Genomic DNA, 27964 nt, shown 5'->3' on the forward strand with positions numbered 1-27964 from the left:
GAATAACAAATTGCTAAAATTCAGGAGTTAACCCTTTGCACTCGAGATAAAAATGCGACATAGAAATACAAATTCTGCTCCATGATATATGCAACATGTTTCTTATGTGCAAATGTTAATATTTCGAGAGGAAATAATGAATGTAATGAATATTGTCGAGTGCAACGGGTTAAGAAATGAAACCGCAGAAAATTGCAGGAGACAAAATGAAGAGATCGCTCATCTGAATTCCTCAGCTTAGTCTCCGAATGATCTAGCGGTACCTTTGAGAGCTACATCGATTATCGCTCGATCTTACGCTCTCCTCGCGAAGGGTTTCAATTTCAGACGCCATTGATTCGCATGGTGTCGATACGCCGGCGTAACTCGCGGCGCGTTCGACCCGGTAAATTAGTCGGAAGAATCCCGATTTCATCGAATCCGCGGCGAGATTGCGGAGGAAAGGGAATCGATTCGGAAGGGCAGTGGAACCACGAGCGGACGATGTTCCCGGCGAGGTTCGGGCAGAACAGCGTCGTCCCTGTTGGGCCAATATCGCGGCCGAAGATATCCCGTGTACGCCGGTGCCGCAGGAATGGGGGAATCATTCATTCGACGACGCCGCGTCGCGGTTTGCTGCGCAAGATTGCAATTTAAGCAATCGAGGTTCGAGACGCCGGCACACCGGCGGTCGCGTGCGTTCGTACATTGACAAGGCAATCGCCGGCTCGCAATATCAGGCGGTTCACGCTGGAATTACCGAGCAGACGAGACGGCTTTATTAAATTTTTCTGCGGATACCACGAGCACCTATTGAGATTTCGATCGATCCATCGTCCGGCTCGCGTTGCGTACGCTATAATTGCAACAGGAGAACCCGGGACGGATCGGTTTCATTCACCCGGCAGTTCCAGCGTTGATAATGAGAAATCTACGTAGCAGACCAGAGAGAACCTCGTAATTAAAGTGTCCCGAAAACGCGGATTAACGCGAAGTAGGAGAACCAGAGGCCGCGGCGATACGCGGTAATACGTTTTAATTAGAGGCGGGACGCGAGAATCGGCCGCGAGAACGCCTAATCCTCGTCGTTGCAAAAAAAAACACAAAAAACGGGGCAGCGCGAGGGGAAAAAGGTGTGAAAGGACGCGGGAATTAATCCCAGTCGTTAATTATGGCGAGCGTCAAAGGGCACGCGGAGTTTCCGAGTTTTTCTTTCGTCGGGACGCGCGCGACGGACGAAACGAAGTTTCGGGTTCGCGAGAGACGCGCTCCACGTTTCCGGATCGGAACGAAGTTTCGCTGGAACGGGGACCGAGGCAAATGCCGATCAGTAGCTTCGTCACGGAAGGAAAAATGCTCGTCGCGCGCGTTGCCACTCGAGAGGACGTTTGCCCGGCGTCGCGACGCCGGCTCGCCTACGCGGAGTCTTTGCTCTCGAGAATTCACGCTCCAGTTACGTGACCGGGTCACGGGGTCAGCGCCAGGGGAAGGCTACGGTGCTGTAGGAATGCCGCCGTCTATCCGACGCCACGCTAGATAGATATCTATGCCTCTCCGCGCGCTCTTTGCCAATGTAGCGCCGCGCCGCGACGCGCCGCTACCAATCGGGTAGCTCGCCGCAACGCTCCGGTAGAGTATTTCATGGTTTGCACGCGGACAACACACCCTGCCTCGCCGGAAACGCGGCCTCGTCGCTGAAAAATCCCGCTTTTCCCGCTCCGCCGTGGCGTCCAGGCTTTTTATATTTTATACAGACCCTCCCGTTCGGCTCCCCTTTCATCCCTGATAAATTACATTCGGACAAACGACTTACGAGCACTTTCTTCTGAAGGGTGCCCATGAAAGTCCCGTTCTTCGTATAAATCGTGAGATTTAGTAGTGGCGATCTGGAGATGTGCTTTTTATTTCGTAACCGTTTACTTCTACGCTGTTTTTAGATTGATATTGTTTAACACTTTGGCTGCCATGTCACCCGAATTCGGGTGACATCGAGATTCACATAAACTTAAATATTACTTGTTTCGGTGATGAAACGAACAAACTGAATTCTGTTAGATGCGAGATACTAGAAAGATAGAGCAATCGTTACGAAGAATATTGACTTCTTAGTTTCAGCGTTACTAAGAAAGTTGCTTTGATTGCGTAGGAGTTTCGATGAGCGTATACTTGGCAGTCAAAGTGTTGAGTTACAGTATCAAATGTTCGCCAAGTCTGCTTCACGACTGTCATGTAATATAAAATAAAGTAAGAAATTCTATTCGAATCGTCGGATATTGATTAAATCAATCCTTTCCCGAATATACGACTTATCCTCTAGCATTTATTCCGTATCCACCCTACATAACACGTGGATCGAATGAGAAGTGGGCAGCGAAGAAGCGAACGCCGCGAGAAAAGAAATAAAAGATCAAGGCGCCAGGATTATTCTCGATCCCCATTCACCGGAACACCTCGACTTCCCTGGAAGTTTTTCAAATCGTAGGAATTACTCCGCGTTCGAGCCGCGTATTATTATTATCTGCCCGCGAGAAGCGAATTCGCGGCGAAGCCTATTCAACCCGAGGCGTGAAACGAGGGCGGGCAGGAAGTTTCGAGAGTTCGCGTCTGAAAATCGTTCGCGGCGGAATTTTCCGGCCGCGGGCAGAGCTCCGGGACGTTATCGTAGGGCAAGAACCACCATCCAACGGGAGCGACTTGATCGATCGCGGTCGCGTCAGCTCCGTTTTTCTGATCGATTCGCGTTCTCCCCCGGGGGGGTGGCGACGGTAGAGGATCGATGGGGGATAAAGGGAGAGGGGTAAACGAGGTATCATCATAGGGCGAAATCGATATTCGTATCGGGTGCGCGAAAATCGGTCGCATGAATTATCGAGAGGCCGTTTGCCCGGTTGCAAATAGACGCCGGCGACGTTCGCCGGGAGGCAAAGGGACCGATTAATTCGATCGGCGATGCAAAACAAGCGGTAGATTCGATTTGCGTGCCCGCCGACCGAGTAAGTCTTCCGCTCCGGCCCCGTTTATTCACGGTGGACAGGTTCACGCAGCCCCGGAAGCACGCGGGCTGATCGATAACGCGCCGCAACGCGCGTGATCAACCGTAGGAACGCGCGCCGCGTCGCGAGCGAGCGGGCGGGCGGGCGAGGGCTCCCGTCTTTTTCTCCAAATCGAATTACACCTGGTCGAGGCCGATTATCCGGAGCAAACGAACCCCGAGCCCACGTGGGATAATTAAGTTAAGACGCCCGGTTAGGAGCGAATTAGGGTTACGAAGGTTGCCGGCGTTAACCGCCAGGCGATGCTCGCCGGCGAGCGAAAAGGCCGTTCCTGCGGGGGAACGGCGACAAAAAGAGCTACCACGGGGAGAGACAAGAATTGGCCGGCTTTTCAAAAGAACCATAAGCACAAAGGGGGCGGCAGCCTTTTTCGCCGAGTCACGCGCGACTGGGAACGGACACCTCGGCGTTTTCATTCGCGCGACGATTGTTGTGGAAACGCTCGATCGGTAGGGGAACGTAGAACGAAATCGAAGGTTTTTTTGTTCGTCCTAATGACAGGATGTCTGGAGCACTTTACGCTGAGTACCGGTATTCCTATTTTTAATATTAGACTGCTAAGGTGTCGCGTTTTGCACCTTTATAATTTAGAAACGCATGTAAAATTCATACACGCGAGATAAAGAAAGAATTTAAGTGCCGAAAATACTGCTCGAGGAACGTAGAATCCAATACCGTAGTTGCCTCGTTCAATTTTTCAATCGGAGGGCAAATAAAGACGCTTCGAACGTCTATGTAACATCCGAACTTCTTCAGTGAATATAATGCCGATGCTTTTAATCGAGAAACAACTCACGCACTGTTCCGCAGTCGATCTCGAGCCACATCGGAGACTTATTGCAACCTTGTGACGCGGCATCAACCTGATACGAGCTGTTTATCTATGAAAATATCGTTGTTCAGCTTTACACGCGTATCGTTTCGTTCGATCTTCCCGAGATCGCCCCCGCCCGGTCCCCGCAATTAGAAGGAATCGAGGAAATCGAGCTCGCGAGCCACGCCAACGGTCCACGGGTCCGCCGAGGCAATCACAAGTTTCGGATCAAGTTATTTCCGCGAAACGATCGACGGCATTTACATACAAATCGGCGACGTGCAAAGCGGCCGGTATCGAAGCGTTCCGGATCGCGTTGACGAACGACCGATGTCGAGCGGCGACCACAATTTATTCAATGACTGCCACCACGGCTCTCGATCGATCCCGAAACGAAACGGCGTGGCGTGGCGTGGCACGTCGCGACGCGGCCGATTGCGTAACTGGTCCGCGAGCGACGAACGCTCGCTCGATTAAGCTTCAACCTGTCACCGATAATTCGCCTGGTAATTATGATCGAAACGGAGAGAGGACGATAGAGAGCCGTGAGCCGAGAGCTACGGTTCTCCCTTGCCGGTGATCGGTCGACCGGGCAATTCCCTTTGGGAAGTTTAACGATATACCGATACAGTTCTCGCAACGTTACGTCGACTTGCTCCTCAAACGGCTCGTTATTTATTTTCATTTTCAATTGCAGTTTATTTCCGTGCGACCGTGTACGACCGACGTTTCGCGTCGCTCCTGCGCGTTTCCATCCGCCCAAATTTCCTACTAAATATCGCGACCCGTTCTCCTGCATCGCGCACAGCGTTATTACACTCTCCAGTCACCGGAACTCTGGCCGCGAGCAGCTTTTTCATTAACGAAAAATTCGTGCGCAGCTTTTCTGCTTAAACTTTCCAGTATACGGCGGAATATATACGGCGGTCTTACGCGTTTCCTTTCCCGCGATCTTCTTCTTCCCTTTCGGTTATTCTGTTTTCGGTAATGTTATTAAGATAACGCTCGCGCCGCCTCGTGAATTATTACTTGTTTCGTCGTGTATCTCGTTCGCAGTTGATTCCCCGGTAACCGGTCTCCACGGGACCCTACCCCTCAGGCCGCATAATCGGAATACAAATGCGGAGCGGCGTTTATAGGTTATTCAATTACATTAACCGCGATTACGATTATTACCGTATTTGATTTACCGAGAACGCGCGGAGAACGTTCCCTGCGAGCGGCTAAGATTCCGTATAAAATTCCTGAGCGACGCGGGAGCCGATACCGTGGAAATATAACGGGGGCTCCGGGGCGTGTGTCGAAGCGGCGGTATATAAAATAACCGGACGTTTTTCGGATAAGACGCAGGGAAAACTATGCGAGGAAGAATTCCTTTATCCCGACCCGGCCGGGCGGGTCGATCCGGCGAATCCGCCCTGGTAATCGAATTTCCAAGCGAACCGGGAGCCGCCTAACGCTGCTCCTGATTTCTCGTTAAGGGGACGGACTAACTGGCTCGCTTTGTGCGCTCCTCTTCTTTTTTGTGGTACTGACGCTAACATGCTCGAGCGCTCCAATTTTTACACGTTGATCGCGGCACGGTGTGTATTTCAGCCTCGGTGCCCCGCAGAGCACGGTCGAGCGAGATTGAGCCCCGCGCGCGACACTTTTATCCCGCCGAGGAATACCGGCCTCAATAAACTTAGCCACGCCATCGATCCGCCCGATAAAATTCGATTCTAATTGGCCGACGCGTTTCCGGGAGCGGCGCGCCGTCCGACGCGAGATAAACGGAAGCGCGATAAAACCCTGTCGGGCGTGGATCGTCCCTTCGGACGTCGCTATCGGCCGATCTCGCGGCACCGCGGGAAGAGGATTGCACGAGGGGACACAAAAATGTGCGAGATCGCCGCGATAATCCCGCGAACTTCGAGCCTCCAGACGGGCTGGGGTAGATAACCGTTATCAGCGGCGGCTGTCGATGTTGCCAGCCGAGACACCGGACCGGTCGTTCGGGGCTCGACGGACGCTGTCGCGGCCGAAACGCGGAAACGACGACGAAGAGTTCGCTAACGATGGAGAGGCTGCAAGTTCGGCCTTGTCCTCGACAATTCATCCAATTAGGAAATTTTTCTGCCCGCCTCCGCGCACCGTTTCGACCCGCTTTCCGCCCGCGGGAACGAGTCCGCCGCTCCCCTCGGTCGGGGTGCGTTATGGCGGCTTCCGGGGGAGGCGGTGGAAAAAGCAGCTCGCACAGCCGGCAAAGTGAATTCCAACCCGGCGGTCTTTGCCGCATTTCCATCGCGTGTTTTCCGGCCGTTGCGTTTATCAACGGAACACGGAATGCGGGTTACAAAGTGTTCCACGGCGGCTGTCCTCCATACGAGCCTCGCCGTCTTGCTTTTTCCCCGCGGCGGGCCGTGCTTCATTTTCTTAAATTACTTTCTCACGGTGCCCTCGTAACCAGCCCGCTCGACGAACGGGGAAAGATGCCACCGCGGCACGCCTGACACAGCTCATCTACCATTACGCGCGACAGCGTTTAGCAAGGCGGACGATTATCTCGGTACGCTTTTTCTCAGACGCTTTTCTCGAGAGCAATTCTAATTACGCGTTTTACGGCGAACCTCCTTGAAGAGGATCCCAGCGTTGTCTCTGGATATATTCAAATATTTACCTACCAGAATTCTTCTCGAATCTGCTGATCAGTTATATTTGTAAATAATTCGCGTGACATTTATCGAAAGAGAGAAGAGAAGACGAAAAGTTCGAAACGAGAAGGTCCGAACGGACACGTAGAAAACAGGAGTTAATCGAACAGAACTCACTTAAGGTACACGGTGACGACGAACTGCGCCCTGCCCTCCCTGGAGTCCGCGGGTTTGGCCGGGTGGAGGAACACCGGTACGTGTAACCTGGATCTCGGGTACAACGGTCCATGAGGGACCAACAGAGTCAACGAGTCGTCGACCTTGAGCTCCTTGTACTCCGCCCGGTTCGGGGCGAGCGGTATTTGTCCGAGGGGCGTGACGGGCTGAATCTGTACTCTGGGCCTGCAGAAGCCGGTCCCGGTGTCCGCGGAGCCGATATCCTCGGTTCGCGGCTCGAGCACGGAGTAGGCGACCTGCACGAGCCTTGGCAGGCTCTTGGCGACCTTGACCCGGCCGGAAGCGTCCGGAGGTGGTAACGGTGCCCACCAATCGGCGGGTATAGTGATCTGCGCGAGGCACACTCCGTTCTCTCCATCCGGGCTGCAGGCAGCTGTCAGGGCGGACGTCGTGGAGAAAGAAGAAGAATAAGAGGAGGAGGAGGAGTACGAGGACGAAGAGGAGGAGGAAGGGGAAGACGCAGAGGTGGAGGCGGAAGAGGAGGAGGAGGAAGAGGAGGAGTAGCTTCTACCGTTGTTCCTGTTGGCGGTGCTTCTGGCTGGGGTAGCTAGACTCGCGTGCAGAACAACGCAGACCCTCTGATGCCGGGCCAGGAGCAACTGACGCCTTCCGCCCGCCTCGCTTCCGGCATGAAAGAGCACTCTGAGCACCGGCGAGTCACGCGGCACGCTGCTTCCAACCAGATGAGCCGACATGTCCAGGTGACGGGCGCCGAGCTCTTGCGCGTCCAGTATCGTCGCCGCCGTCAGGTTCCGTCTCGTTTCCGGTCCCGGGAGCGTGTCCAACGGATCCGGGACTATGTAGCGAGCCGGCACCGTCTGCTTCGTGCTGAACGGCCCGTACGTCGCCCGGACCGAGACCGGCTCGCTCGTCTGGAACACCGTGAACTTGTCTATCGACAGAACGGAGCCAGGCGGAGCCGACGATACCCCGTTCCCCACCGACGTAGCGCCCGACGACGATCCACCTCCGCTCGTCGACGCGGGTATCGCCGGGATCGACTCCCCCTGCGCCGGGTAGAACTGCTTCGGCGTGTGCTTCAAGAAGAATCCGCCGTCCTTGTTCTCGAAGTGAACTTCCACCGAGGCCGCCACGTCTGAAACGAAAGGATCGTTGGGTTTAGCACGTGCGACCGTCACAGAATCGAACACGACAGCTCGAGGAATCGTCTCGGTCTATCGTTCTAAGATGAAACCATAAAAATCCGCGTTTCGTGGAAATCGATGGGAGATTTTCACTTACGCTCTACAGAGTACCGGGGAGGTAATGGAAATATTTTGAAATTACCGCGAGTGATTCTCGGTAATTATTAATTACCGCTGACCCACATCCGCGACTCGGCTGATTACAGCGGGTTGTAATTAACAATTTTACAATGCAGAGTGCCCGGTAATCGTATCGACAATTACGTTTCAATTATTAAAGTGTAATCGGATTACATTTCGTCGGAGTCCGTTAGCAGGACAGCAACGGGCGCTCGTCATCTCCGCGCCGCCCCCCTCCAGCGACGAGCGACGCGGGTCGCGCGCGCGAAGAAAGGGATTTTAATTATCCCGCTCGCTCCGTACGAGAATTCGCCTCGCGGGCGAACGCGTGTTACCTTTAACGCGGTCCGCAGACCCGCCGGACGTCACGGAACGTTTTCATTATGCCCGGGTAATTTTCCGAATTTATATCCGCATCGAATTAACATAGAAATGAAGTCTTCGTCGCGTGTGCGTCTCCGTCCGCCGACCACCGGGTAGACCATCCTTCTGCTCTACTTCCTAAGTTCCACCCTCGGTCGGCTTATTACACGGGGGAGATTGGTCCGAGGGTGGCGAGGGGAGCGCGTCCCGAGGAAAATTTCCCGGATAGAAGTTCGAGTGGAAAGTCGTGTCGAAATATCAACGATTTCCAGGGCGTGCAGGTGACCCGCGCCCGTGTGTGCTCTTACACCGCGCTATTTTCCTCGCGGTATCGACGCTTCCTCTCACACCCTCTTGTCGCTGCCACGGATAAATCGGCGAATTCGTGAGCCCCGTCCGATCGCGAGGCGGAACGCCGCGCCGGGGATCGTTTCGGTAAGTCGCGGGCGAATTTTCCCCGCTGAAACAAAGTTCGCGTACTTTGGGGCCGCGCTCGCAAAGTCCGCACAGCTGAACGGAGAAGTTGTAAATCGGCGGGACGGGGGCGGGACGGGGCGAGGCGCGGCGCGGCACGACTGCGCTCGATCCGGACATAAATTTCCGGGGAAATCCTCCATTAAGCGCCAGCTGCCCGTACACCCTCACCCGTAAAACAGAGGAAAACGCGTGGAAAGGTGAGGCCAATTCAGCGTTCCGCTGCCGCTTATCGTTCGCGTTACCTGCTCGTTGCTCTCCCCTCGCCGAAACGACTCTTCTTCCTCCATGCGAGAGGAACAGAGGCGAGAACGTGTTTAATTCGTTTACGATCGTTTACAGTGTCGCGAGATCCGTCCACTGGGACTCCGCGCTGGAAAATCGATCGTGTACGCCGGAACGAGACCGTTGTACGCGAGATTCTTCGGCGTTACACGTACAAAATGTACGGTTCACCCGACTTTTTGATCGGGAATACCGTACAAATGGCTAGAATTTAGACAAGTCCTACCATTCGTACTGCAACGATGTCCACGTTGTACTCGAGCAACGTCGAAAGCTACCGAGGAGGATTCAAAGCCTGACAAAGGATGTTGTCATCTCGGAAATTTAAGAAATAATGAAACCTAGCGAAAGAAAATTTTATAAACGGAAAAGTACAACGTGTCTCTTGTTTAAATTCTATTTCGCTGTTTTTTAGTGCTTCGTTATCTTTTCAAGGGATGGTTTCACCGTTTCAAAGTGAAATTCGGCATGAGAAAGAAATTGTAATGTATTAAATTTCACTGACTCTACTTACAAACAAATGCTTTTTAAATTACTGGGATCGATAACTTCCCTTGTGAATCAGGATTCTCTTCGAATTGACCGAAACTCGGCCCACTATTCCGAGTAATTGCTCGGACAGTATTCTGATTCGGTTGTCCTGCACGTGCAGCCGGCGACAGGGTGTGTCTGCTCGAAGCATTTTGTGGGCAGTGCGTTGAAATAGGCATAACCCACGACACAGGAGAGTTCCTCAGACATTGGAGGAACTCCGTGACGCAGGCACAATGCACCCTGCCCGTAACAAATCGGCGAATTAACGTCCGGCGTCGATCAACCGTTCCCGATCCCGTTCCCGTGACTCCCGTGCACGTCTCGCGCGAGAATCACGCGCGGAGAAGCGGCTTTCGTTGATCCCGACGCGGCCGCCCGTTCGATACTCCGCGGAGTGATTCATACGAGGCTACAACCGAGCCGACACGCCTACAACTCGGGCGCAATTCCTCACCGAACGTTGGACACGCGGTCGGAAAAAATCCGCGTGGACATTCACGCGAACCCGGCATTACGAGGATCGTTAACGGTCGCGTGGATCCGCTCGAGGTTTTTCGCGTCATTTCCCGCACTACTTTCATACGCCTTTGATAAAAAATTGAAGGAAAGTTGGTTCAACTCGGTGTTTTCACCGTTAACCCTTTGAGTACCGTGGACACGTACGAATCTTTCGATTTGAATCTCACAGCTGCTACGGTGGCAATTATAAATGTATACGATTAACACACGTGTTCCTTGGTACTGTCCAATTTGGCGAAACCGAGGAATTATAATTCAATTACAATTTAATTCTAGGAATTAACATAATTCATCGATCTCCAGATCAGCGAAAGAATATTGCGTATTCAGGGAACATCTCGGCTGGCAGTATTCAGCGCTCGAAGAGCTAACTTAGAGGAACGCTGCAACGAGACACGCGAAGCAACCGTTCCAGCGATGTAGACGCGTTTCTTGGCATTCATTCTTTCAACGAACGAGGAATGATCGCATGGTAGGAAACACGGACGGTTCAGCGACCGGGTCGTTAGATTTCGAGACCGCGGGCAGCTTCTTTGCAGGGAAAACCGTGCAGCGGCTAAGTAAAAAGCACCCGTCCGAGGAAGAAGAGGAACTAATTTAAAGAGACTACCGCCCCGAGACACGACCGCGCCGAATGGAAGTTCCTCCCCGGCAAAAGAGCGACCGCCGGCGGCCGTGCGCCGCGGCCAACAAATTCCGGGCGAACATCGAGGACGAGAGGAAATATCAAATTTAGAAAAGAACCCGGTTTACACTAGCTGGATTCGTCGAGTCGTACGTGGTCTCGCCAGTTAGGACCGTGTCGTTGCACACGCGGCAGCAGTAATCGGTTACGACGGATTGCCCGGCATCGCCATTGTTCCTCGCCGCGTCGCCGGCTCCGCGCCATTTTGTCGGGATGTAACGGCGACACAACGAAATTGTAGGAAGTTCGTCGCACTCGTATGCGGCGCGCTGCGCCGATTACGTTTCGATCGTTTTATATAATCTTCGCTCCCGTGGCGCCGCGTCCCACTTACATGGCACTATCTCGGTGAACGTTCTGCAGGTTCTTCGTGTGAATTCGGGGTAGTTTGCCAGCCATGCGTGAACCGTGACGTCGGGGAACAGTCACCAGCACTGAGAATCAACCAGGATCCTAGAATCTTCGTCGTTCTCTGTACGAGAAAAGAGGATACTCTGCGTCTAAACCCCGAGCTTCGCTTCCATCTCGCGAGAAGTTGTGGCTTTTAGATTTGAAATTACATAGACGAATCCTTTCGATATTCTCTTTATAAGTTCAATGATAGTTACAAACGTGAATCCTTATGGTATTGTTTTTATAACTTTAATGATGATTGGTTCGACGATAACGTGGTTCGTTCTTATTACTATTTTGCCATCGTGAGAACCAGAAAACGCGTTGCGGCGAGATGGGAAAAATCACGGCTCCTACGTCAGTGTCGAGCGAAGACGTACCTTAAAACCCGCGAGCCGGAGAGCCTCTTTGGGAAAATCGAGAAAGAAGAGAGAAAAGCGGTTCCTTCCGGCGGTGTTCAAGAAGGAACGGGAACACGCGGTGCAGCACTTTTTCCGGGACATATATATGTATGCGGAAGAACGGCGATTGGTGGGTTACGTTTAATCCTGGGAAACTCGGGCGAATCGGGTAACCTCGGCGATTCCTCGACAATCGTCCGACAAATCGTGAAAGATCGTAACTACATTGTCCCCGTTAGACAAAACCGATTCACGGCCGATCATTAGGCGATACAATTGATCCTATTCTTCCGAAGATCGTTATCGCTCGCCGATTTCACGCATTTTTATCGCGTTCGGTAGCGGCGATCAGCCGCGATCCCCACGGCGCCATTGAAAGTTGCAGTGCCAGTCTGCAGCGACCACCGCGGCAGTCGACGTGTTAACGATTGGTCGATGTAATTTATGCGGCGAGTTAAAAGGCAAACAGCCGCGGCGTTCCGACCGGGTTAATAACGTTTCCAGCCGCGGAATGAAACGTACGCGCGGACCTGGAACGCTTCCATGTTTTATAGCCGGACATGAATTATTCCGGATCCAGGAGAAGTATTCCTCCGGTCCGAAACTGAACCGTCATCGTCAACGGTGAATAATCGCGCGCGAGTCGGAGGAATCGAGAGTAACGAGGCGGTATAAAAATACATCCTAGGCATCCGTATCCACCGTATCGGTCAACGCGACACGGTTAACCCCATCCCACTTCCTCTCACCGACAGTTCAATCGTCGTCGACATCGTCCTCGGAATTCTCTTGCAACTCGGGACACAGGAAGTGTCTGATGTTCCGGGGACCGACCATTCCTTCCTGCCTGCGGGCGCAGTCCGCCAGCCACAGTCCCACGGCAGTGACACGTTTCGCCGAGACCGGTGGACCGATTCCAGGCACTCGAACTACCGTCTGCAATCGGCCTTCGTCCGCTTCATTTCTCATTCTCTTGAGAAACTCCTCGAAAGGATCAACCGGCGGCGGCGTCGCCTCGCGGGACGCTTCGCGAACCGGCTCGAGACACTCGCAAATACCGCGAAGTATGTCCTCCAGCCCGATCGGTACATAATCGTCCTCCTCCTCGAACACCGCCGGACTCCTCTCGCCCCGTTCCCCGCTCAGATCCGAGTAGAAACTATCCGGGGTGTCCGCTGCGCTGATGTCCGCGAGATACGCGCGCGAGTCCACGAGCAAATCCCTTCGCCGCTCGAGCGTCGGCTCGGATTTCGATCTGGCCGGCTGGTCCGTAGGCTGAAAAACCCGCACATCGTGGAGCACGATTAATTTCTCCGTTCGATTCGGTGGGTAAACACGGCCACGGTCGGGAAGCGATTGGCCGATCGGGGAAAAAGCCCGGGATTTCGAACGAGCGGCGCGAGCAAACAACGAACTCGTTTCCACGGGAAAATTAAAGGGACCGACGAGTTTTCCAGTGCTCCTCGGGTCCGGGAAATCAGATATTCCATCTGCGCGGGGTGTATCGCGGCCCGCGGCCGACTTAATTAAGCCGCGGAACTTTGATCGACCGTCTGCATTTTTCATGCGACCCGTTATCGGCCGTGTACCGCGGCCTGCACTCCGAGCCCTTCCCCTTAATTACGAACCTCGATGCTCGCTCCGTGTTTCGGGGGCTTCAGTGGATGGATCTCGACGCCCTCCAGGGGCAGCCCGGCGTCGTCGAGCTCGGATTGCCTCGCGTCGAAGTCGTAATCCTTCAAGACCGTTAAGATTCCCGAGGATCGGCTCCTGCTGCTCGCGGTCACGCGGGAAACCCGCGGCCCCGTGTCCTCCTGCTGCGCCCAAGTTCGATTGAGAGTGACACCTTCACCCTGGCGAGTTCGCGTGACGACGAGAAACATGTCAGAGAAACGTCGATCGCTTCGCTGTAGGAAACGATCGGAGTTCCATCGATCCCGACAACTCGTGCACGGCAGTTTCGGCCCGGCAATCGGCAGCCGGCGTTCTGTAAATTTGCGCGGCTCGTTTCGACGCGCGTACACTAATTATCTCCCGGGCCGCCGTCCCAATAGCGCGATTCCATTCGCGCGGGTGCGTTATTAACGAAATTATATTTGGTTATCGTCGCGGGGGCGGCTCGGGCGGAGCACTCGATTTCCACTCAAACCTTTTCCGTTCCATTAATCGCGGTCGGACGCAAACGGCCCGAAAAATGAGTCGCGGCGAATACGAAGTGCTGACCGACTCAATGAGTCCGATACGAATCGAAAGTTTCGTTTAAACCCTCGTCAGCTTCGACTATTTGCACCGACTGCTTTCGATCGCGTTCGGAAATGTTCCTAGGGAAATCGATCGAAGTGTGAACGAACCCCGGCATCGACCGCCCACGAACATGTTATTAACAGGCGTCGAAGGCTAATCGCGACGCGGGGGAAGATCAAAAATAGCGTACGCCCCCGCGAACGAGAAGACGCTTCTCGAAGTTCGCAGAGTTCGATGCCACCCCCGTAATTTGGTGGGACGAGCGTACGCTCGTTTTTGATTCTCCGTGTACTTTCCTCTCCCAATGGAGCGGGAACCATTGTCGTCGGTATCTATCGGGATTTTATCTATTCCGTGAGCGACGCGGCTGCTACCTCTTCCTCCCGTTCCTCCTCGTCGACGTCGGCGCACGGGACACGGTATGAACTCGAGTGGGACGTGCCGGTGGAGGTCTCGTCGGCTCCGGAAGTCGGGTAGCACGGCTGAAAAATCTCCTCTGCGTCTTCTCGGGTGCAGACGGCGCATAGCCGCTCGCCGCTGCAGTCTAGCTCCGCCAAATACCCGTACAGACGGAGGAACGTGGTCGCAGGTATCATCGCCGATCCGCCTTCCGGCTCTTCCGTCAGCAATTCGCACACGTATATCATCGTTTCGAGCAGGTCCTGCGCGGCACAAAGGGGGGGGGGCGGGCGCCCGTGAATCGCCGCGAATTGTAGCCGGCAACAATGGCTGGTGATTAATTTCATTCAACCGGCTAACGATGATTCATCGATTCGCATTAAAGTCCGCGAATTAAATGCCAACCCTCGGACACCGCCGGGGAGCTTATGTATCCACCGCCGCGGCGAACAATGCTCGTGGAACCTTCTTGGAACGAACGGAAATCAATTAGCAACAGTTTCGGCCGATTTTACGGGAACTCCGAGGGTATTTGTCAAAGATGAGGAATAGAGGAACGCTCCTGCTACCTCCGAACGACATAAATCGCTCGGAGGGATGTCATCGCCCTTGCAGGATTATTTCTCGGTTCAATGAAGTTTGAGGTCTAACGATGTTTTAAGGGCTAAAAGTGGAGCACGACGGGGATAGTCGTTGATCTTCGAGGGAGGAAAAAAGTGAGGGAAACGTCTTCGTCCGAGGTAGATTACGTTAATACCGGCGCGCGATAAAAAAGGTCGCTTCTCCTTCATCGATCACGGCTCACGGTGGCTCGTGCCGGCGAATCGATTAACGACTCCTCTAAAAATATCTTTATAGGGAGCCGATGAAGATCACGCGCTGAGGATGCAGTAGGGGAAGGAGAAAGAAGAGAGCGAAAGAGAGAGCGAGAGAGAGGGGAAGAGAGAACGAAAGAGAGAGCGAGATTACAGGCTGACGCTCTATTTTAGGTATTCCATGGGAGAATGTCGCGAGCGGGCTTCTATTCTCGGCCCAGACGGTTTACCTTGCCTAAGAATCCGCAAGCGATCGCGAGGAATTTGTAAAAGTGACATTCTGCTTTGCACTCGAATCGACCGACGAGCAGGATCCGGTAGAGGCTGGCTTCGGGCAGCGCCATGCCTTGCCATCTTTCCAACAATGTTCTGGTGCTGATCTTCTCGACGGGACCGAACGCGTTCAAAAGGGTCCTCAGGTATCCAGGCGTGATACCAGTCGGATGCTCGAAGGGAGGATACTCCAGCCTGTCCTGAGAGAACAACGCGCGATGTAACGAGTCACGGTCGCCGAGTGTGTCGATGATTGGCGGAAAAGTCGGCGCGTAACCCGTTCGCGTCGAGGGAAAATTCCTAGCGAAGGGGCCCTTGGAAATCGGAAAACCCTACGTATAAAGCGAATCATCGCAATGGCGGATCGATACCGAAAGAGCTCGGGAAGCTCGAATAGTTTAATCATCCAGCGCTGAACTTGTGTAGGGGACGCTAAGTGGATTCATTTCATGACCGCTTTTCACCCAGTTAATCAACTTTAATGTACATCTGCTGTCCCGCGAGCGCATCGATCCGCTTCGCGCGAATTATCGTCACGCTATTGTCCTCGGGGTTTCTATTTCTAGTCTCCCCGCCTATTTTCAGATTTCGTTCCGAGCCTGCGATCGCCAGGAAAATATCATTAAGCTTCCTCGATGTATTGTTCGCTCAGATGGAAAAACGCGAAAGTGAAAACGCACTCGGAGCAGGTGAACCGATCGGGAGAGCACGAGTTCGCAGGTTAAGGGAGGATCGCGTGCCGCGCGCGGACGTTTCAGAAATAAGTGCGCCGCCGGTGGATTCGAATTTTACCCCGGACTCCGCGTCGCCCGAGCGGCGCGTCCGTTAACTTACGCTCGCCCGACGTCCCGTTCGTTTCGAGGCTGACGTCGGGGACAAATCTAGATGTACAAGCGCGCGGGGAATAAAAATATCACCGACGATATCCCGGCGTAATCCTTGGAGTATTGTATCGGGTCACGGACGCGGTCTGTCTCGCGGACGAAAAATCTCGCCGCCGCGGCTAGAGGAATAGGAGGATCCGATAGTTCAAGGCTCGAGCCGTTGCGTTACATTCGCGGCGGGTCACGGACGTCGTGCATAATGCATCGGCGCGCCGATGGAAAACAGATCGGCGAGCGCGGTCGAATGAATTCACAGCGACAAGTCCGATTAACCGATTTAATTGTTCCAGAGGCAGTTTCGGCCGGCATTTATCGAATCCCCGCGGTCGAGTCTTTCGACTGGTTCCGATGGGTTCGGCCCGAAACCGACGGGAATTGATGGCGTTCGCGGAAAAGCCCGGCGCGCCGACGAAAATTCCAGGATCACCGGCGGCGCACCGAACGCTCCGCCGTTCCTCTCCGTTGAGTTACTGAAACTTTTACGATCGCAGTCGGCGATTGCCCGATACGATTAAGACGGTCCTGAAGATGTAAGCCAGCCGGTCCGACCCTGTTAATTCCGGCCGGATAATTAAATTCCCCCGGTCGGATTGATTTACCTATCTATCCACTTAATTGCGAGCGGACGGAACGCAGGAAATATATATGTGCGCGGCACAATGGGAGCAATGAAAAAAGATTACGGTTAACGACGCCACTCGAGGCGAACGAGCCCCGCTGAAACCGACTTTAATCAACCCTTTGTAAGATAATAGGGACGCGGAAAAGACACGTTAACCGCGACAGCAACGCTCCGAACGAAACCGGGGACGTTCGGGATCGAACGAGCCGGCCGAATTGCTTCCCGGTTTTCCCTCGACCCGCCAACGGTATTATTTTCCTAGGTATTTCCCATCCGAATGGAAATCCAGTTTAGTTACTTCTATCGAGCCAGAGGGGATTGCGCGTGCAGCTCGCGCGCCGGCAGCGGAGGAATGCTCCCTCCGCGAGACTGTCTCGTCGAAGTATCTCGAAAAAAGGATTCCAATAGAGAAATTACTTGGAAGACGCTGCGCGGTTTAAGATCGATGGAACCTGTTTTATTAAAATTCGTACGAGTTATCGTTGAGAACAACGGAGGAAATCGGGAAGGAGAAATATTTGTGTGGCATTCGTTAATCGCAATCCCCGTTTCACGCATTTCACCGTGTTTTACTGATGAAATATCACCAGTACCTTTCTTTGAAGATTTTATCAACAAGAAACAATCATTTTTCTGGAAACTTCTCAAGAGTAGTTGTTTCTGAGGCAAACTTGGTTGATAGGTTAAAGAATGATCTGGGCGTTTACTTTAACCGGTGGCAACTGCCGATTGGCGAGGGCGCGGAAGTAAGCGCAGGTCCATCGCAGAAGATCGTACGGCTGCGTGCGAACCGCGGCTTTCGCGTACACCTTCAAAATGTTCGGGAACGTCGGCGGAATCTTGATCTGCTCGGCGCAGTAAATCACGTCGTCCGACATGTTTGACGGGGAGGAAAGGGGACGAGCAACGACTCGTTGCGATTCGATCGCCCTCTCGAAACTCATTACCGTCGCGTCTCGCCGCGAGTCGCGAAGGGAATTTCGAGAGAGACTTCAAGCCGAACCCTTAATTTCGACTCTTTGACGCTCGAACGTTGACGTTTTTCGACCGATGTCGGCAGCCTTCAAACCTGTTTACAGATGCATTCCGTCAGCCGAGATCGCGACAGAAACCCAAACCGAGGGAAGTTTCTCATTTTCTCAAACGCGAGTAATTAAACCACCGGCTTCCGCGGCCCATATTTAATTTCAAGAAACCCTCAACAGGTTGCTCGCATTCTTGTGAACACATGTAAACTATCCAGGATAGCGGCGGGAGTCTCTTGGAGCATCTGTCGCGACACTTGTTGAACGCTGAGCAAGCGGAGTATAATTTGAAATAAATAACTGGCGATGCGAGCAAATAATTAAACATATATGTTGCAACCGCGGAGTCGGCAAAGAGCATTTCTCATTTTGCTCTTGTTTCGCCCGCAGTTCCCCTAACCGTGATCCAATTCCTCCGATCGCGCCTTACACCCGATAGACGGAGTCATGGAATCAACGAGAGGGTGTATTTATTATTTACACTGTCGCTGGAAAAATATCGCCCCTAGCCGAGAGCTATTGGACGAACAAATATTGAGCCACGAGTTGATCCGGATGAAAGACGGATATTTATCTTTTCTCCACTTAAATTTCCCGCTCGCCGGTAATAACGTACGTCGCCTTCGCGCACCTACACGCGAGACCCGAACAATCCTCAACCCCGTGCACGAAGACGGACCGGTTTCACCGAGAAATATCGAGGGGAACACCTGTAGAAAGTCTCCTCGCAGTTTCACGCGTACACACGCTTCCGCGGCGCGAGTTTACCTTCGGATTCCATTCCGCCGCTCCGTCCGAAATGAAGGTGTCCCATTGTGTCCCGCGAATCTTTCAATTCCCGGCCCCTTTGTGCGACCGTAGCGCTTCTCCTGCCGGAGAATGATTCCGATTCATGGCCCATGAAAAGTCGCGTAAATCGGCGCGACAAAGGAAACAGGGGGGGACACACGAAAACCGAGGAAATCGTCCCCGGGTGCGCGGCGACCCCTCGAGGCGCGCGTCGAACGTCGGCAAAGACTGCCGATTGTCGAAGCGCCCTTTGTCTCTATTATTAGCCCGTTATCGTGACCGTGGTACGGTTACGTATACTCCGGCAGCTCGTACACATTATCGTGCTCGCACTTGCAAAGATCTCGTTCGGATGCATAATGAATCACTCGCTCCAAGGGAGCGGATGGTTGCCGCCCCCTGCCGCGCGGCTTCTCCCTTCCCGGCACCCCATCCGCTCGCTGTCTCCTTTCCACCCTTCGCCGGCCCGTCTCTCCGATTCTCTCCCGTTATCTCCGTCGAAACCATGGCCACCAGACCGGCGAGGTCCTCCGTCTCTCTCCGATGACTACTCCCGACGTAATGGCCGGGAATAGTTTCCGATCGATCGATCGCGACGAGTGCTCTTCAGCCGGCGTTCGAGTACGGAAAAAGGACACCCCTACACGCGAACAAATCCACCGAGCCGCAGAGCCGCCTCGAACCGCCCGGAATATAGGGCTTTCCCCGTTCCTTCATTTCGCCGGCATGAATATCGAGAGCGAGCACCAATGCGAACGGAAGCAATTCCAATGTCCCCTGGGAATGGCCTTGGCATCGCTGCCTCCCTTGGACCAATGGCGAGCGCAGGGGAGACCGAGCACCCACGTTGAATGCACCGGGATACGGGAAAATAATCAGCGTCGTCCTACCCGGCCGATATTGCTCTTTGACTCGCCGTCCGAGTCCTGGAATTAGGCTGCAATTACGCTGAACGCGTATTCGGGGACTGGCATTCCGGTGAATAAACATTCGAAGACCGGTGTAGGTTCCCTTGGGAGATGTATCGGTGTTTAACGGGGTGGTACGGGCAACGGAGGACCTCCGTTGTGTTTTATTGTAAATCTGATGAGAACCGATCAATTAGATCCACGTTCCTGGCGGGGGAAGTTATCGATCCTGGAAACTCAACAGATTGTGAAACTTTGTGTACACTTTGAAAGTTGAAACTACCCTCTGAAAATGAAGACATTTTTTTTCTATCTTATGGATTGTCTTGAGAATGTTAAGAGATAGCGAATAAACGTTGAAACGAAATAAATTGCTCTTCCACGTCTACAAAATTGCGGAGTAACATTTTTCCGGAAGGACTGGTGACGGGGTTATTTCATTACGTTGCAGTGTTCCAGGTTCCCTCGTCAGTCTAGCCACCGAGTGATCTTACGGTACATTCTCAGAAAGAATACGTTTGATTGTTCCGTAAGCACTGCAACCGGAGCCTTATTCAGACCGAGGTCTCGCGTTTCGTTCGGCGCAGCTACCGCGAGTAACCGGCCAAAAACACGGAACCGCTCATCCTCCGTAACAAGATAATCTCTCCCTTTCCGCAACCTGTCCGCCAGCGATACGGTCCCGTCAAAACAGGAATCGTTCCCGAGCGAAGGAAAAAGAACGCAGTGGACCGAAAGTCGGTCGCCGACCTTTAACCCTTAGATAGCCGCGCGATACAGCGAGCGGCGCACAGATTCCCTTGCCAAATTTCGTTTCCCAGACCCGTGATTTCTCACCGCAGCTGTTCCGCGACAGGATGAGAGTACAGCCGGGCAGCAGCCACGTGTTGATCTGGTGTCCTGACGAACCGCGCGATCCGAATGCAACTTATGAAACGAGATCGTTTCGAAAAATAGGGCTCGCGGTAAGGGAATATCGCGGAGCGAAACACGAGCGAGAAAGTTTTAATGAAACGGGAACGACGAACCCGTCCGTGCTGATCGTCAAAGTCGAAGCGAAGTTTCGGAACCGCCAATTTTTATTTCCCGGGACACGCGGTGCCTCGATTATCGCGGCATAAATTAGCCGGTCGCGCGGAACGTCGGCGCGGCGATTCTTATCGCGGTAACGCGCGTAGTTCGCGCGAATGTGCCGGCTGTAGGCGGCCGCCGGTCATTAAACACGGGAAAGAAACTCGCCAAGGAACGTATTTAATCGACGGAGAGCGGGTGTGATCGATCGGGCACGTTCGCCGCGCAACGGCCGAAATAAAATCCTCGGAGCCGGTCGCAAAAAGTTAAGTGCCGATCGAAACGGTTCGGAGCGGCCCGCGAGAAGATTGATAATCCGGGACAAAGAGACGTGCTAAGATGTATCGGCGAACGTGCCTGATCGGCTGGAAACATCGGAAGTAGATATCATTTTTTTTTCAGTGTAGGAGATCGAATAGAGGATCATCGGAAGTGGTTAATTCTAATTCATTAATAAGCTTAATTTTCGTCGACGTCGCCTACGCGCGGGACGTGTTCGCAGCGTCCGATTAGTCGTTTACGATTAACAGGTTAATCTTCTCGTCTTAATCGGAGCCGATCACGAGGTCCCAAGCAGCCGATCGCGAGACCGAGGAACGCTCATTGTTGGGAAGCAACGACGCGTTCTGTAAACCGCAGCCCCGATGAATACCGGCGAGTAGCAACGCGTAATGTACGTCCGCATAGTGGTTACGTGACCGGGGAACGAAAATAGATGCACCCACCCATTTTCCGTCACGCCAACTCGTGCACGCGGTCGCGAGATAAGCTCCGCGAGCACGTTTTCAGGAACAATAATTCCGTGTCCAGGAATAAAGAAACGCGACGACTAGGTTCAACAGCCTGGATAGGTGCGTGTTGCTTTCGCGGATTTGTACGGCGAACGGGAACGGGTTGACGTTCCGTACGAAAAGAATGCCGTTGGTTATTATGATTTGTTAGAGGCCGGACCGTATTCGAGCGGCGATTTTCGAAATATTCTTAACGGATCTCGTTAGCAGAAGTTCTGAAACGCATCGAGGAAAGTGTATAAAATTTCAACACGATGGCACACACATTCCACTCTTAGTTTTAGTAAACAATTATTCGACGTTATTAGAAGTTTACAATGGTTAACACTAGATTCACGGAACGAGCCAATTTGACTCGTGAATGTTATAAACATTTGATCTCCTAGATCTAAGCGGACGAACATCAATCTTTCTGGGAACAATAGAATAAACTGTATAATAAGTGACCGTAAATCTAGTGTTGACGGTGACGGGGAAAAACGAAGTTCGCAATACACGGAGGGCAACAGGTAAAGAATCGGGTAATCGAAGGTAAACGAATGGAACACGATAGGAATCGCAGCTGAAATGGATTCAGCATGAAATAGAAAGCAAGAACGCGGGCAGGTCGCAGCGAGTTAACCGGTTCACGGAGCCGTGTTAATGCGAAAGATGAAGCTTAACAGCGTCTACGCTGAAATATTGAGATGCAACGCGGGGGTTGAAACTCGAGCCGGCATTAACGAAATTCAATTAAATGGCCTGATGAGACTTTGTAACCGTAAAGCACGAGTTCCCCCGACATCCGCCGGGCGAAGGGAACTTCTGGAAACGCTCGCGAAAGTTCCGCTCCCCCATTGATTCCGCCGAAAAGCCCGTAACGCGTTGTCAAATGCGCGCACGGTTTCGCCGGGGAAGTTTTTAATATCGCAGCGCGCGTGCACAGGATCGAAACGCACCGTTCTCCGGCGCGGAACACAAGCCGAACAAGTTTCCCGGCGTCTAGGAAGATTAAAGGTGCATCCAATTTGGCAGAAGTAAAAGTTCCCGCGGGAAGCTGCGTCGACAACGCGGCGCCGCTTCCTGTAAACCGGTCCCCGCGTTCCTCGTCAAAGGCTTAGGGGACAAGGTCTCTGTGCACGAGGGTGCACGCGGAGAAATTATGCAATAACTGCGCCGCTACGAAATGCGGGCGACGCGCTGGTAATTCTACTTGAACAGTATAATGATACGAGGGGAGGGCGAGGCCTCGTCAAAGTAAGCCGAGGGACTAAAAGGGACTTAACCCTCCAGTGCATAATTCATAACGCATTAGAGTGTCGGAAGCGCGTGCGCGCGAGCACGAACGGAGGAGCCCGATATCTCGATGCACGCGCTCCGCGCAATGGCCCCTTACGCAATGTCCAATTAAACTGGAAGCATGCAAGCGCGAGCAAACGGGGGGAGAAGAATTGTACGACCCCAGCGGTTCCGTCGATAAACGGATCCGCCGGGAAACGTCGACGCGACGTACACGGCGAACGGAAGATGATGGAAAACATTGATCAACGATTTAAACCGCGACCATTCGACAGGCCGAATTTTCTCGAATAGTTTCCCAATTTCTCCGGACAATTTCTGTCGCCATTCTTTTCTCTCCTCCCAGCCGTCCGGCGGAAATTTTCTTTCGGTCTCGCGAAGCGACGAGTCGAAACGCGTCGGCGCGCCCGATGATTTCGCTGCAATTCCAACGTCATATTCAGCGTCCCGCGCGAAACACTGCCCGATGAAATTGCAAATTGTAATTTCGTTACCGTTTTCAGCGAGCCTCGCCCCGCCGTTTTCTTTGATCATCCGACGCGCGTATCCGACGCGGGACAAACGAGATTACCGTTTCACATTGTGCGCGGTTCTCGCCGGAGAGGGACGGCGAGCGAGAAAGTGAGCGATAGGAGGAAGGCCGGCGATAAAGGGGAGAGGGTGCAGAGAGAAGGAGGGAGGCGCGAGTGCTCTTCGGAGGAAATTTCTGTCGGGATGTCCGAGGAACCTTTTCGGTTAACAACAGGATCCGTTTTAACGCCTCGCGGAGATCCAACGCCGTGAAAATCCAGGCTGACGGCAGTGACGCGGGGGATAAAAGCGACACGGAAAATGCCGGGAAAAAGTCTATCTCGATAAACGAACGAGGATCGAGCGAGACCGAGAGGAAAGGGGAAAAAAAAGGAAACGAATCGGTGACTTTTCGCGGTATTTCACGTCGACGGTGGCATTCGGTTTGTGCGGGATAATTACGTGTCGTTTTTAAAGGAACGGAGCCGTAAGGTCAACAGGCGAGAAATCAAGCGGAATTTCTGGTGCGCCGTTCGGTACGCCGATCAAGCGATTAGATCGCGCCTGCCACACAAAAGCTCGAGGAATAGCCCGGATAGAGACCGAGGTGGCTTCACGTTTGTCCTCGTCCTCGTCCTCGTCGTCTTCGTGTCCTTTGCCGGCGGGGGTGGAAAGAGAGCTCGGTCGAATCGAGACGAGTCGGGTCGAGTATCGATTAGGTTGGTGTAGGTAGAGCGAGCCGAAGTCGCCGAGATACCAAGAGAAAGAGGCGATGGAAGGTGGCGGGTGGCGGCGGCGGCGGAGGAGGCGGCGGAGGAGGCGGCGGAGGCGGCTGCGACGCCGCCGAGGATCGATCGTCGCCTCTGCCCCAGCCGAAACAAATAAAACCGTAACGAATGCTCCCGTGACCGGTTTCCGGCGGACCCTTTACGTTTTTGCCGCGGTAATCGCCCCAGCCTCGTGACCAGAGCCGAAAACTGTCCCCCGATCGATGCGAGATCGCCGCCGAAGGGCGGATTTTGATTAGCGAACCGGAGGGGTTGACGCGACCCCCGGCCATCCATTCCCGCGTACAATGGGAACGGATGCGAACGCTCGAATCAGGGACGGAGTTCGGGGGAACCTCGGCGGACACTGTGTACATCGTTACGCGAGACGATTCGAGCGGTTTCCCCGCGGAAAATATTGGAAAAAAGTTGCGACTCGTTCCGAGCGGACAAACGAACGATAAACGACCGACGAAAAATTCCATTTTTTCCACGGATTTGCCGAACCGCTTTTCGACGACGCGATAGTTCCGTTGGAATTATACAGGGTGTCGTGTAACTGCCGGGACAACCGGATAGGGGATGATTCTCTGTGAATAAATCAGTCGGAAATATGGAATAGAATTGTTTCGCGTGACGCTTCGTTTTCGAGAAAATCGACGTTGGATATTCGCTGGATACGCGTGCGGTTATCTCGTTATTGGATCTCACTGTAGATCATCGTCTCGAAAGAAATTCACGATAAAGTCGTTCGAAAACGTAGTCTCGTATGAACAAATTTTATTCTATATTCTCGACTTATTCAACAGAGGAGCAACCCCTATCCGGTTGTACCACCAGTTACAGGACATCCTGTATTCCCAACATGTATTCTAATTACTTCAGACTTCCGTTGAACGGAAGAGACCGAGTGGTTCGAACGCAAACGTGCCGCGAAAATCGTCGCGATTAGCTCCTACAGTGTGGCCTTTCTCTTTGCCCTCGCTCCATTTTTCGAAAACGGTCCCGCGCAGCTCTCCCCTTGACAGGGACGAGCGCGAGAGCTCGATGAAAAACGCAATTGCCGCGGACAGAAGGCTTTCCCCCGTGTCCCGGGATCGTCGATAATTTGACGGCTGGGTTGATTACGAAGTGCACTTCATATCCCTGGAAAGTCGAGTCGCGGTGAACGCCGAACACCCCGGGATAATGACGGCGAGCGTGCGGGAGAGGACGTGTCATCGATCAACTCGACGCGCGGTGTGCGAAGGCTTATGGAACGATGATGCGCGAACGGGCCATCTATGGCAAACACCCTCGACGCGCTGTCCTACAGCACGGGTAACTCGGTCGCGGCGATACACCGGCGCGATTCCGAACTTTAATTTCCAGAGCCAATATAACCGGTGAACGGGAACAATAAGGGGCGGACGAGCGGCTTTAAAACTCTTAAACGATTCGAAGGGCGGGCACGTGATCGCCGCTGTGAGAACCGCTTGCGCCGAAGGATTCATAAAGCGCGCGGCGTTCGTCGCTTCTTTTATTACCGACGATACGGGTTGTCCTTTTCCACCGAATAAGTCGGTATACCCTTGGACAGCCGTCCAACCCGGAACAAAAAAGGCCGTCTACGTCACGATACGCCCCGGTCCGCACGAAACAATTCCGGTAATAAGAATTTTATCGCGTCCTCAAACGATTTACGGGACACCCCGACGTATCCAGTCGAAAGGAACACCCTGTACACTACGATAATGGTCGCCAGCATGCTAAAGCCATTATTAACCCTTTGACTGCGGGTCGCTGGGAAACGAGACGCTCGTTCCGCGTGGCACAGTGGCGGCTATAGTTGGCGCGCTCGGAGGCGATCGCCTTCGGGCGAACTGCAATGATTTTCGTTAGACGGCTGAAGCCGACGTTCGCGGTCAAAGGACGAGCTACCAGCGAATTAGCGTGGTATCGGGCGACGCAGGAATTCGCGTTTCCATCGCGTTCCCGACCTCCTTCCTCGTCTCCGTTGTTTCCCGTCCGTTCGAAACGACGGGCTTTTTTTTTATTCTTTAAAGGAATTCCCTGCCGCATTCTCCCCAGCGATATTGTACGCTTTATCGCAGATAAGGGAGGAACGCCGGAGACGACGGAGGCCGTGATCGATCATCGAGCAAGAACGGTTCCGATGCCAGCTTACACGGTCGAGCGACCGTACGTTTTACGCTAAGGTTGGCAGATCGGCTTGGCAAATGCAGGTTATTCAGTCGTGGCGCGATCGATTCGATTTCGCGCCGGTCCTATCTCCGTTTCGATTATTTCCGAGGGGCGGCGAGGTAAGTCGGGGCCGTCGACCTCCGCCAGTCCTCCCGATAATCCGATAAACGGTCAGGAGTAGCCTGTTCGCGCGTAATTGCTCGATCAATTTTCACGCGGCGCGAGTCCCAAGCTCCGGAATACAGCGTGCCATCTCCGACGCGACCCGACCTACCCCGCAGCCCATCCCTTAGCTCTGTCTAAGCCTTAGACTCTAAAGGCTCGTTTACAACGGAGCGATCAAAGAGGCGATCAAACCTAAGCGTAGAGACACATGCTGTTACATCTTGCACAACGGAAATATTCACGTTGCAGCGACGCGTACAGATATCTTCGATAATTATCCGATGATAACAATGTACGCGTGAACAATCTTTTCTCGTACGCCACTTCCGTGATGCTTGAAAATAGTGATCGCTTCCCTTTAGTTCAGCTTCCAGCGGATTCGCTGTGAACTCCGAAGAAAGATATTTTATCGGCGCTCTGTTCGGCTCACAGCTCTTTCAGCTTCCATCGTAGCTCCGTTGTAAACCTGCCCTAACGCGGTTACACGCCCCGAGGAAATCGAGAAACGTTATTCCTCGGATTTAGTCGGAGACCTCTGTCGCTCCCTGTCCCATCCCGTCGTTCTCCCTCCCGTCGACTCGAGTTCCTAGTTACGGACAGTCGGACGCCAGTTTCCGTTGGCCAATTTGAATACAGATCGACGCGCGGCGACGTTATTAAGTCGATGCAGGAATTCTCGGCGTTCCAGCGAGCGGCATAGGCACCGACACCGCCACCGGAAGCGATCGAACCGTGCACGCCTCCGCTCGACACGGCGAACAATGGCTGACGGGGCAACGGTAAGAGGATTCCGGCGGGCGAATCGCGAGCGGAATTGCAAAGAGGTCCTGCAGAAGCCGCGGTTACAGGCCGCGATTGATGCACGCTCGTCGGTCACCGGCCGCAACAAAAACCCCGCACGCGCGAGGCCGACGCGGTGGTCCCGGTGAAACGCGGGCAACGATTTATTTCCCGTTCGAACGTTAATCACCGCCGGGCACCAGGCATTTTCATTACCGTCGCGATATTCTGTGTAAGTAGAATGCGAAACGGGGGAGGAACGCCGGGACATATTAACAGCGGGACTACTAAACGACTCTAAATGACCCATTTCGGATTTCTTCTTTTACGATTATCATCTAGATGGTCCTCCGAGAGATTATTAAATGATTCCGCGACGCGTAAATTAACCAGCCGGCAGCCGCGACCTCCTTGAACAGTGTGTACGTGAAATGTGTCGCGGAAAGTAAATGATGACGAGTGTACTCGTCAAACATGGTACGTAATAATGTAGAATTACGTTGTAATGAAACGATTGTTTTATTTTTCAATTTGAATATCAATATTTGTTGATTCAACCTTTTATTCGTGTTATTTCATCTCGATCCTCAATATTTCGACACCTTGAAATTCAGGAATATATTTCAGTTTCCACTGAAATTGCAGTTTAAACTACGAATTGTCGCTACTTATATACCGAGTATACTCGTTATAACGATCGCCGTTTCTTCGAGGCCAGTATACTCGTCGAAAACAGTTAACCGGTTAAAGTCCAGGTGAGTCGAAGTTTCAATAACTGCGCCCCCGTAGACAAGAGAATTATAGCCAGTTCGACTGTTCGATAG

At 53.2% G+C, this 27964-nt stretch overlaps 1 protein-coding gene across 2 annotated transcripts in view; it reads right to left on the reverse strand.

Moving 5' to 3' along the window:
• Window positions 1-27964, reverse strand: part of dtn (transmembrane protein 132C dtn) — an 84871-nt gene that overhangs the window by 29232 nt on the left and 27675 nt on the right. For both annotated transcript variants that reach the window (XM_076372168.1, XM_076372164.1), the window contains exon 2: window positions 6657-7812. In XM_076372168.1, the coding sequence (XP_076228283.1) occupies window positions 6657-7812 (1156 nt within the window). The remainder of the gene's footprint in view (window positions 1-6656; window positions 7813-27964) is intronic.

This window comes from Nomia melanderi, chromosome 1, assembly GCF_051020985.1.
Source record: "Nomia melanderi isolate GNS246 chromosome 1, iyNomMela1, whole genome shotgun sequence".
Classification (NCBI taxonomy): domain Eukaryota; kingdom Metazoa; phylum Arthropoda; class Insecta; order Hymenoptera; family Halictidae; genus Nomia; species Nomia melanderi.